Raw genomic sequence first — 11,570 nt, 5'->3', positions numbered from 1 at the left:
GAGCAGCAATACACTTCATGCTACTGTGGAGGAAAGTTTGTTCCCAAACCAAACACTTTGTGGTGCTCAGTACTGATGTTGAATCAGTTCGAACCATCCCAAGTCTAAAATAAAGATCTCCGTTCGGGTATGTCAGTGAGCTCATCTTGCTAAACCTTCCCTGTTTGCATTGAAGGTATGGAGCTGATGTAATGCTGTCTTTTCACCCCACTGATGTGAGCAATAGGAACAATTCAGAAGAAAAGTTCTGTTTAGCTTTTTTCCCCTTGTAGTTGAAGAAATGCAAGCTATCAGAAACAAGCCTGTGTTTGAAGGTACAGTTTTCAACATGTGAGTGGGAAACATATGTACTGGCACAATTCAACCACTCTGTAAGGGCTGTGCTTGGATTTTGGCTTTTAATCTCAACTCTGTTAGAGAGAGAGAGATGCAAAATGGAAGGAAATGTGATTATTTATGCTGTAGCCTTGTGATACTCATCCTACAACCGTTGAGGAGAGAAGCAAAACACTCTGCTAAAGCTTTGGGTGAGCCTGAGTTTCAGGGGGACTCTAGTCTTCACAGGTTCTCACTTCACTGCCTCTCTTCCCTTGGTATTTGTTATATGGGATTTTTTTTTTTTTTTTGGTCTGCTGTTCTACATTTTAAAGTGAGCAGAGACTAAATCCTGCTGAGAGAGCGAGCTCCCTCCATCACAAACTTATGTTTGGAAAATGCCTACCCCCCTCGACCACCCCCCTTCAAGCCATCCTCCCCCTTTCGGGGGAGAAAAGAAAACCTTAAAAGAGAAAAAGAGAAGGGGGGTGGGAGAAGGAGGGAGGGGGGGACCCCTGATTCCTCAGTGACCTGCGCAGCTCGGACAGACCTCCAAGTTCCCCTTTCCCTCCTGCAGTCAAACCCCATCGGGAAAAAAAAACAACAACAACAACAAACAAAAAAACAACAAACAAAAAAACCGCACACGCCTGAACTTTTAACGTGGCTTGGGATTTTTACAATTCAGGCTCAATTTTAGCACTTTCAACGGGTCAAAAAAAAAAAAAAAAAGAAAAAAAAAAGGAAGAGAGGAGAAGAAAGTTTGGGTTTAACTGTTTGTTGCTAAAAAAGCACCACAACCAACCCCCCAGCCATCAGTAAAAGCAACCAGCGGCCCCTGCAGCCAGTGCCCCGTCCCAAAGTCAGCCCTTCCCGCGGGCAGCTGCCCGCACACAATGGCAGGCGAGGAGAGGCAGCTCCGGCCGTGGCTGCCAGCACCCTGCGCTGCCGCCGCACCCGAGGGCTCCCGCCTGCTGCCCCGCAGAGAGGGGCCACCCTCCCTCCAAATGCTGCGGGGGAAGTCAGCCCTGCCTGGAGGCTTCGGGGCTGGCAGGACAGTTTTTTGGTACTGCTAAAGGCATATATATATATACACACACACACATATATATATCATACACACACATCTTTATATATAGATTTATATGTAGGTGTCTAGTCTATGTTTAAATAATCCTATCTATACACACAGTCCTCCTCTGATGAGGTCATTCTCCCATATATACGAGATTGGGTGCATGATGCCAGAATCTAACGCCAAGATCTTATCTCCACCGATCTAAGAGCAATATAAAGTAAATGTTAGCAGAAGGGGAAATAAATTTTGGACAGAAACATTCAACAAGGTGTCCCTGAAGGCTTTTCTCCTGCCCTCCTCCCCAGCCGAAGTACCCACGCACTTTATGCCAAAGCGAGCCTCCTGCTTCAGAGCAATGACAGGCTGCACCCCGGATCGTGGGTCTGTGCCTGGCTGGGGCTGCACCTTGACATTTTTAATCCCCCTTTCCTTTTCCTGAGCGATGCTCGCATCTCTAACGCGCTGGTCGAGGGCAGCTTATTTATTTTTATTCCCCCCCCCCCTGTGGCTCCAAATGTCTTAATGTTTTTTGATTTCAGGAAACTCAAAACGGAAGGGGGGATGCTACTTGAAAGTGTGACTCAAAAAAAAGGTTTCGCTTTACAGTCATCAGTAGCACCAGGAGACAGCTCCATTAAAAAAAGTAGTTTTCCACTGCTCTTGAAAAGCCGTTATTTTTTACATCGCTTTTAGGAAGATAGATTAACAAAACATCACATTTCAAGCCACTCTGATCTGTAATTAAATGGAGGAGCCGGTTTGTATTCTCCTATGGCTTTTACAGAAGTTGCAGTGATCCAAAGTCAGGTTGCTGTGTCAGAGTGGCATTTTTATTAATGAGAATACAAAAAGCTTGCATATTCTTAGCCCGGCTTGAATTTAGTTGCTAAGCAACCGCTGTATGGTAATTCATCCGCGAAATTTAAATCTTGGAGAAAGGATCCTGCGTTTTGCTGAATGGTCGCCACGAGGAAAACAACTTGTGGGACCCGCAGCAGCTGCCGCCGCGGCACCGCGCCGCCCGCCCGCCGGCTCCCCCGGGCCGCCTGCCGCCCCGGGACAACCCGCCGCCCGCCGGGAGCACCAGCCCGGCCGCCCCTCCCGTGCCGCTCCGCCTCCCGGGTCGCCCCGCCTGGGGGGGAGCGCGGCCGGGCACAGGCGGCCGCCCCGTCGGCGCTGCCCCGGACCGGCCTTCCACGCGTGGGGAAACGCGGCGCCCAAGTTTCCCCGCGCGAGGCGCACACCGGGCCCCGCCGCAGCCGCCCCCGGGGAGGAAGGGAAGGGCGAGGGGGGGCCGGGTCCCGGCGCGGCCCCGACGGCGCGGCCCCGTGGGCGCCCCCGCGGCCCCGGCTGCTCCTTTGGCGTCGGGGAGGACGGGATCGGCGGCGAGCCTTCCCCCGCTCGGCCTTCACCCCTTAGCTTTTTGTCTTGCCAAAGCCTCTCAGCCAAAAAAGCTCCCTACTGCTGTGTCATTGATACCGCGGGGTCGCTCGCTGCCTTTCTCCCCCCTCTCTCCCGCCGCCTATTGAAGGCTGCGCCCGCTCCATTATTCCAAACTGCAACTGAAAATACCGATGGGGTAACCACCTCCCTGCATCTCCTCCGCTCGCTCCATCCATCCCTCTCGCCACAGGCGACCAAGCTCCTCGCCATCCCTGGTTTTAGCAAAATCGGTCCCTGTCCTAAAGCGCTCACTCCACGCCTGCCTCCGAGGCCGGGACTTGTTGCATCCCTTTTAGAGTTTGATTAATTACCCTAGAACTTAAGCAAACTAAAGTACATGTGGCGAAGAAGCTCACGCCTAGAGTTTGGTCCTGCAGCCTGCCAGTTACAGAGGTAATCTTTACACTCTCGTGCAAATGGAAACAAGTATCTCTGCGCCTCAAAAAGGTATCCCTGTATAAATATATAGAAGTATCGCTTTTGCTGTAGCTTGAAGATGTTGATCATTTATTACAAAAATAAACGAATAAATACAACAATATATTGTTGCTTTCAACAGGATAAATATTTTACAAATATATAATTTAAAAAAACAAATTTAATTGTTAAAATTATTTAAAATATTACACTTATTGATAAAATTATCAATAGTATATACTGCATTTCATATTAGAACCGATTATTCTCTAAACGTTCCATTTAAAACCATTCATACAAAACAAGTTATGAGCATTGTAATGTGCAAACACGAGTCACTACATTAAAGCATAAGGATTCTGTAAAGATCCGATAGGAACCGCTGCGGTTTTTAAACCAAGGTAAAGCTCTTTGCTAAATTCCGGAAAATATGCGGATCAACAGCAGTTAGATGACTATTTTAAATACACCTGAAAATGATTTATTGTGTACAGACTCGACGGAGGAAAGGATGGGATGTGAGTGAGAAGACTGGGGCGTAGTAGAGGACCGCAGGATATGAAAATGTAAACTATAAATAATCACATCTCGGGATTACCCAGACTGATCAAACATAACTTTATAAAACATTTGGCTTTCCTTTACGCAGGGAAAGGAAAAAAAAAAAAAAAAGAGTAAGGAAAATTATGCCGACTCAGTTACCAAGCACAGAACACTGATATTATAAATGAATACAATTACTAAATTCATTAAGAGATCTGGCGATATATAACAATATTTTCATTATTTACACGTGTAACAATATAACCCTTAGCGCAAACCCTCTCACTTATTATCTACCTCTTGTTATCTCATAGACTCACAACCCTGAAATTCCTAAATACATTCAAAGGATTCAGTTTCTCGGGGGCGGGGGCGGGGGGGGACGGGGGACACGGACTTGGGGAGGAGAGCGCCCGTGGCCTCACTTTTTGTGCATAACAAGCCCACGGAAGGGGCACATTTTGCCAGTCCCTCCGACCAAACGTTACTCCTCCAGCCTAAATCCCAGCTTTTCTTAGGCAGCAACCCGCAAAGGTTGCCTTTTAATAGAAACCAGTGTGAAGCCTAACGTTAGCTCTTTGTTGCCATCCAAATCCAGTAACCAAATACCACTCAGAAATTTAAATAGACCTTCTCCGTGTCTAATAAACCGCTCCCCTTCATGTGTGAAAAACAGGACCCCACCTCACGTGCTAACGGTACCCGGCACCCGGAGAGGAGCCCGGCGCTGCCAGCCTGCCCGCCAGCCTCCTGCGCCCGGCCTTTTCCCTCCCGAGCTGCCAAATTAGCCAGGAGCTTTTGCTAAAACGAACAAAAGAAAGAGCCTCCTTTACCCTTTCGCGTTTTCTTTTCCTTTGTTGGGTTGATTGGGGTTTTTTTTGTTTCCCCCCCCTCCCCCCCCCCCCTTCTCTCCGTGTCGGTGGGGCCTTTCGGATTTCACAAATCAAACCGACGGTGATATTTACTACGAGCTGGTGTTAAAATAACGCATCCCGGTGCACGGCTCTCCGGTTGGCTTTGATTTATGGACTGACACAAGGCCTATCTGAAAGGAAAAAAATGTTTGTTGTTCCTACAGCAGTTTTCTGGGGGTTTAACCCCTGCCTCAATAGCACGCAGAGAAGCAAAGCGGGGGGGGGGGGGGGGCGCGCGGACGGGGGTGGGGGAGAGGATGGTGAGGATGGAGCCACGGACGACATGCATCATAAAAGAAAACCTTATTCTCCGGTAGAGTATCAGTGGGGGCGGGTGGAGGCGTTAGATGCAGCTCTCTAGTTCCCACAACCTCCCCGCTTCAATATGAAGAGAGTTGAAACGGTCATTCACTTGTCCCTACATTGCAATAAATTATAGCGGATAAATATGACAGGCTAGCTAGTGCATCTATTGGCATCTCCGACGTTACTAACACACGCGTCTGTTTGCAAAGAAGGTACGGCAGCGCTATGGCAGAGTGAAGGAGAAAACTAGACTACACCACTTCACATCCCATAGAAAAACCCTAAACCAACAACAACAACAGCAACAGCAACAACAGAAACGCTGAATTAGGCGGACCGCAGGTAGGATGCTGAAAGTATTATTCTATATAGGTCCCTTTGGGGGGAAAAAAAAAAAGTACCTTCTCCTTAAATTATAAAGATACATTAAATACAAATATTTATACAGACATAAAATGCGTCAAAATAAATTATAGCCTAGCCCCCCCTCCCCCTCAAGCCTCAGTTTGAAAAGAGAGAAAACAAGACTGAACTTTTGGAAACATCCCTGCTCTCAGCATCGGCCATTCACGATCAGCGGGTAGGCTCAGGCATCGCCCGCACCGAAGTGCGAGCCTAAATCAAACCGACACAGCCCCTTCTGAGAGAAGGTGGCCTTTGATGATCTCTAATCTCGCCTTCCTTCCCCATGACACAAGGGTCCCTGGGTTGATGGAAGAGGCCATGGGCATTGGCTCGGCGGAGGGATGGGCACAGAGTGCCAGCGGCAGGGATGCTGGAGGGCGGCACTGCCAGGGAGCACGGGGGGCGTGCAGCCAGCAGGTCGGACCCTCGATTTTTCTCTCACTTCAGCATTTGCAGTATTTCCCTTCAGAGAACTTTTTTTTTTTTTTTTCTCGACACAGTGTTTATGCATCAGACACAGACTATTTCATTCTAACAAATTTATTTTCTCAATCAGCTCTTACGGAATCACTACTCAAATTAAATTACAATCAAATTATCACATCAAAAGATACCCTTATTACCTAACAACTGTCCATATTTTCATTTCATTTTGATTTGTGCTCGTCTGAAAAAAACACGTAATACAAGATCTGGGGAAAAAATAAATTACCGTTTTGCAGCAGTTCATAGGTATTCTGAATAAAATATTAAAAGAAGTCATTTAATGAAAATATAAAGCAAATTTTTTTTTAGATCAACAACGGATCTAACAATTCTATATTGCCGTCTTTTTGAAAAGTCTGTTTATTAAAACCTACCAAAAACACTGCTTGGAAATGGCAGTATTATATAATCACATCCACAGCACCCATTCAATCAAAGTTGGCAACGGATTTAGGAGAGGAGAAGTTCAGATAAGTGCAGCTGCAGATGCTCAGTCCTTCTAAATCCCTTTATCTGAATCAGTCCAGAAATAAAAAATAAAAATATTAATAAAAAAAATATTAGCAGTGGATTTTTTTTATGACTCTTCCATGATGATTGGCAGCCGTCAGGAGCAGGACTTTGACAGCCCTAAATTATTTCCCTTTCTCTCGCTGGTTCCCTTAATTCATGCAAAGTCCTTCTACAGAGCTCGAACTTTTGGGACCAACAACCTCTCCTTCTCCCACCCTCCCCCCGGCCTCTGTCCCTCCCCCCTTTCTCCTCAGGGTCAGTTTTTCGGCGTGCGGGCATTTATTTCCATATTTTTGTTCTATAGCTATACCTATATATATAGATAAATATATATATATGTATTTGCTTCCCTATGCAGTCTGCTTGTTTTTAGTGCTGTGTGCATATTTTTTTTTTTCCTGGAAAAAGTGGCCCCTTTCATTTTGCAGAATATATAGATATATAGATATATATGTTTTCAGAGTGGATGTCTGCCTTGCACCAAAATTCTACGGTTTGGCCAAGAAAAACAGGGTGCTGGAGTGCAGCAGGCACCCTCTGATTAACCAGATTATTTTGCTTCTGCTTCTCTTTTTTTGGATTGCTCCCATTCAAAACAAAAACAAAAAAAAAGAAAAGAAAAGAAAGAAAAGAAAAAAAGAGGGAGAGAGAAAGGAGAAAAAAAGTTTCCGTGATTCATAGAAGAGAGCCCTTTTGGGGATAGGGGGGAGAGTGCGAGGAGGGGGGGGAGGAGGGGAGAGAAGAGGTGCAGACATCAGTGGTGTTCCTCGCTGCGAGAGGGGGCTAATTTGGAGAGTGAAAAATAAAAATAAAAATAATAATAAAAAACCCCCACCAAGCCCACCCGCCCAAGCCCTCTCCCCACAACCAACCCCCCGGCACATCTGCAGTTTTGGTGCATTACGCATCTCCACCCCGTTTTCCCAACACGGTCTAAACGCTCTCGCTCGGATCGACCTTCTCCACCGCTCCCTATTGGTATCGATCTTATATATATATAGATGCACGCATATATCCATATATATATAAACACAAGCAGTCTGAACGAGCCTGGATCGTGTGTGTGTGTGTGTGTGTGCGCGCGTGTGTGTGTGAGAGTGTCTGTGTGAGCGTGCGGGTGTGCGCGGCGGTGCCGGTGCCGGTGTCAGTGCCGGTGCCGGCGGCGGTGCCCGGCCCGGCCCGGCCCGCGCTGCCCCCGCGCCCCCCGGCCCGCCCGCGGTGCCCCTCACTGCACGCTGGTCTGCAGTCCGTGGTGAGGGGGCGGCGTGTCGGAGTTGACGGTGCCGACCTGGGAGTAGACATCGTCGGGGGTCTGCTGCTGGATCCCCGGGGGGGTCATCCGTTTCTCTTTCTGCCTCCGATTGCAAAACCAAACCCTGACCACCTCCTTCTCCAGCTGCAGGCTGTCCGCTAGGTTCGTAATCTCCTGGGCGGAGGGCTTGGGGCATTTCAGAAAGTGGCTCTCCAAGGCCCCCTTGACACTCACCTCGATGGAGGTCCGCTTCTTCCTCTTCCTGCCCTGGGCGGCGATCTTGTCGATGCTGGTGGGGCTGCCCGTGGAGGAGTCGGCTTCCTCCAGCCACTTGTTCAACAAAGGCTTCAGCTTGCACATGTTCTTGAAGCTGAGCTGCAGGGCCTCGAAGCGGCAGATGGTGGTCTGCGAGAAGACGTTGCCGTAGAGGGTGCCCAGCGCCAGCCCCACGTCGGCCTGGGTGAAGCCCAGCTTAATCCGCCGCTGCTTGAACTGCTTGGCAAACTGCTCCAGGTCGTCGGAGGTCGGCGTGTCCTCGTCCGAGTGCGGGTCGTGGCTGTTGACGCCGCCGTGGTGCGGCGGGTGGTGCCCGGGGTGCTGGTGGTGGTGGTGGTGGTGGTGCCCGGGGTGCTCACCCAGCTCCGGCGTCTCGCCGCGCACCAGCCCCGGGTGCACCAGGCTCTGCCCGCCGGGGGGGGGGCTCAGCATGCCGTTCACCGTGAAGCCCCCGGGCTGCGAGTAGAGGAGCGACTGCTGCTGCTGCTGCCCGCCGGCCATGGAGGGCAGGTGGGCGGCCGCCGCCGCCCCCCAGGCCGCCGGGTGCCCCTGGTGCGGGGGGCCCAGGTGGGGCGGCCGGTGGTGCAGCGCCGCGCCCGAGTGCAGGTCGTCGCGCCCGCCGCTGCCCTTGACGTCGGGCGGCGGCGGCGGCTGCTGGGGACTGCCCGTCATGCCCACGGGGCTGCCGGACCAGGGCGAGCCCGCTTCGGCGGCGGCGGCGGCGGCGGCGGCGGCGGCGGCGGCGGCGGCGTGGGGCAGGGCTGTCACCCACTGGTGGGCATGGCTCAGCATATGGCCGCCGTTGCTGGCGGCCATGGCGCCCGGCATGAAGTCGCTCTGGACCATCTTGGCCGCCGGGTCGCCGCGGTAGCCGCCCGCTACCGAGGTGACGGCCACGCTGCCCGGCTGCATGCCGCCGCCGCCGCCGCCGCCGCCGCCGCCCGAGTCCGCGTGGACGATGGAGCCGGCCGCCAGGATGCCGTTGCCGGGGAGGTAGGGGTTAGAGGTGGCCGCGGCCATCCCGCGCCCGCCGCCCGCCGCTCGCCCCCGCCGCGCCTCCGCGCCGCCGCCGCCGGCTGCCGGGCGCCCGCCGCGAGCGCCCTTGCCCGGCGCTGCCGGGGCCGCTGCCGGGGCCGCCGCCCGCGCCGCCGCCGCCGCCGCCGCCTTCCCAGCCTCGCCGGGGCGCCGGGGCGCGGGGTTCACCTGCTAGCGCTCCGCGGCGCGCTCTCCTCCGCCCGTCCGCCGGCCGTCCTGCCTCCGCTCCGCGGCGCGCTCTTTGCGGTCGCCGGCTCTCGCTTCGCCTTTTTTTTTTTTAAAAAAAAAATCGCTTTTCTTTTCTTTTCTTTTTTTTTCTTTTTCCAAAAAGAGAGAAATATTTAGCTGTACATATATTTTTCCTCCTCCTTCTTCTCGCCCGAGTTTGCTGCTCGCAGGGAGGAAACCAAACAAAGGCTAAAAAGCGAAAAAGAGGGGGGGGGGATCAAAAAGCCCCCGTGCCTTCTCCCCTCCGCTCCCCTAGGAGTACATCTCCAGCTCTCAGCCTTCCCCTCTCAGAGCGAAACTTTTCCTTTTCTTCTTCCTTTAAGGCTTTGTGTGTGGGTATATTTTCCTTTTTCTGTCTCTGTCTTTCTCGCTCTCCTCGGCTCCTCGATCTCCTTTTGCTCTTTTATTTGCAAGTTTTGTTGGTGTCCTAAGAAAACTTCCTGTGATGATGATGGTGGTGATGGTGGTGATGATGCATTTCTCAAAGTTGTGCTGTTGCTGGAGCACTTTGTCCCCTTTGAAACAAGAGTCCTGTCGGAGCCTTCTTGCTAGAGTCACGCTCTGGATAAGACATTTTTTTCTCTCTACCTTTCCTTTAGGCGGTTGGAAAAAAAAAAGTAAAAAAAAAAATTTAAAAGTTGAAATTTCTCGTTACCTCGCGAATTGTTTCTCTCCCTCTCCCGCTCGCTCTCTCGCTTGCTTGGTTTGTTGTTTTTTTTTTTTTGTGTGTGTTTGTTTTGCTTTTTATTTTAATTCCAGCAGTTGGTCGAGGGAGGAGGCGGAGGAGGAGCGCCTTGGTGGAGAGGTGTGTGTATGTGTGTGTGCATATATGGTATCCTTTATACACTAACTCCAGCGGGGAAGTTGGCTGTCGGGCTGGCAGCGCGCACTGGCGGTGCCGGAGTCCCGCCGCTCGCCTCTCCCCGCCTCCCTCTCCCGGGCCGTGCCCGCGCCCTCCCCTCCCTCCCTCCCCTCCCTCCCTCCCGCCGTCTGCCCGCCGCCGCCCGCGCCGCCACCACCCGGCCCCGCCGCGAGGAAGCCGGCCGCCGCCGCCCCCGCCGATTGGCTACCCGCCCCGTGACGGACAGCCCGCCGCCGGCCGCGCGGCCCCCCTTCCGGCCGTTCCGATTGGCTGCTTTTTAATTTAGGCAAAGTGGCGTCGGAGCTGGAAGTCGCCCCCCCCTCCCCTCCCTCCATCCCTCCCTCCTCCCTCTCCCCTCCCTCCTCCCTCCTTCCCTCCATCCCTCCCTGCCCTCCTCCCTCCGCCTCTTAACTCTTCCTGCCCGGCACACACACGCACCTCGGAGCTCTCCCGCCGCCGCTCGGGCAGGGGCGAGCGCGTCGGGGGGGGGGGCTGGCGGTAATAATTAATAATAACAACAGCTACAATAATAATAACAATAATAACGACGCCGAAGCCGGGCGGGGGTGGGAACGGCGGGGATGCCACTGCCGTGCACACGCATCTCCCCCCGCCCCGGCAGTGCCCGCACCGGCACCCTGAGCTGCCCCCGCTCCCCCCGCCGCTCTGCCCCGGCGGCGCCCGCCCCCCGGCCGCCCCCTCCTCCCTTTGTCCACCCCCGCACGCCGGGGTGCGCCCAGGCCCCCGCCCGCCCGCAGCCGTCACACCGGGAGGCCGGCCCGGCAGCCCCGGCGAAGGGCCGCCCCGTCGGTAGGGGAGGCGGGAAGGGAAGCCGGCGGCCGGGCTTGCCCTGCGAGCCGCGGGTGTCTCGCAGGGAGCCGGCCCCGCGGCATGAAACGCTGTATTATTTCTCGTCCAGCGGAAAGAGTTAAGGGGGGCGGGGGAAGGCGGGGGAGCGAGGGGGAGCGAGGGGGAGAGATGCGACCGAGCGGAAACGCCGCGCACAGGCAACCTCAGTGAACCACGGAAAAAGAGAAAGTGGCAACAAAAACAAGGGCAAATTGAACGCTCCTCGGGGACTGCCGGTGCAATAACACCTCTCGGACATTCAGGGGACACGGCGCTGCTAATGACCGCCGCCGTGCCGAGCCGTCCCACGCACGCAGCCCCGCACACGCTTCCCTAACGGCGGGCTGCGCGGGGGCCCGCGCGGGGAAACACGCGCGGGGTGGACGTTAAAATGGGGAGCGTCGCCCCCGGCCCTGCCCGCCCCGCTCCGCTCCCCTCCTCCGCACGCTGAATAATTTGGCCCCGGGAGGCGGTGAGTCGCGTCCCGCCCGCAGCGCCCTCCGCGCCCCTCCGCACCCGCGGAGCGAGCGCCGCCAGCCGCCCGGCAGCCGGTGTTCAGGGCTCCGTCCAGCCCCCGGCTCGTACTGCAGAAAATACCATGGTAGGTAGGTTTAGAAAAACCATTAAAGTGAAGCGTACGGATCTGAA

General features: G+C 53.8%; 1 protein-coding gene across 2 annotated transcripts; it reads right to left on the bottom strand.

Annotated features, from left to right (window-relative positions):
* Nucleotides 1-3,398: 3,398 nt before the first annotated feature.
* On the bottom strand, nt 3,399-10,136 carry POU3F3 (POU class 3 homeobox 3). 2 transcript variants are annotated; one of them, XM_054849961.1, is made up of 2 exons: nt 7,907-10,136; nt 3,399-6,420 (listed from the first exon to the last, which is right to left on the bottom strand). In XM_054849961.1, exons 1-2 carry the CDS (start codon nt 8,966-8,968, stop codon nt 6,358-6,360), a joined length of 1,125 nt encoding a protein of 374 aa, XP_054705936.1. In that variant the 5' UTR covers nt 8,969-10,136; the 3' UTR covers nt 3,399-6,357. The 2 variants fall into 2 exon arrangements, with proteins under 2 accessions (XP_054705936.1, XP_054705929.1); XM_054849954.1 differs by lacking the exon at nt 3,399-6,420 and having other exon boundaries at nt 7,301-10,133.
* Between the last annotated feature and the right edge of the window lie 1,434 nt (nt 10,137-11,570).

This window comes from Grus americana, chromosome 1, assembly GCF_028858705.1.
Source record: "Grus americana isolate bGruAme1 chromosome 1, bGruAme1.mat, whole genome shotgun sequence".
In the NCBI taxonomy this organism is placed as follows: domain Eukaryota; kingdom Metazoa; phylum Chordata; class Aves; order Gruiformes; family Gruidae; genus Grus; species Grus americana.
The sequence above is the reverse complement of the archived record's forward strand: the minus strand, read 5'-3'. Positions and strand labels throughout refer to the sequence as shown.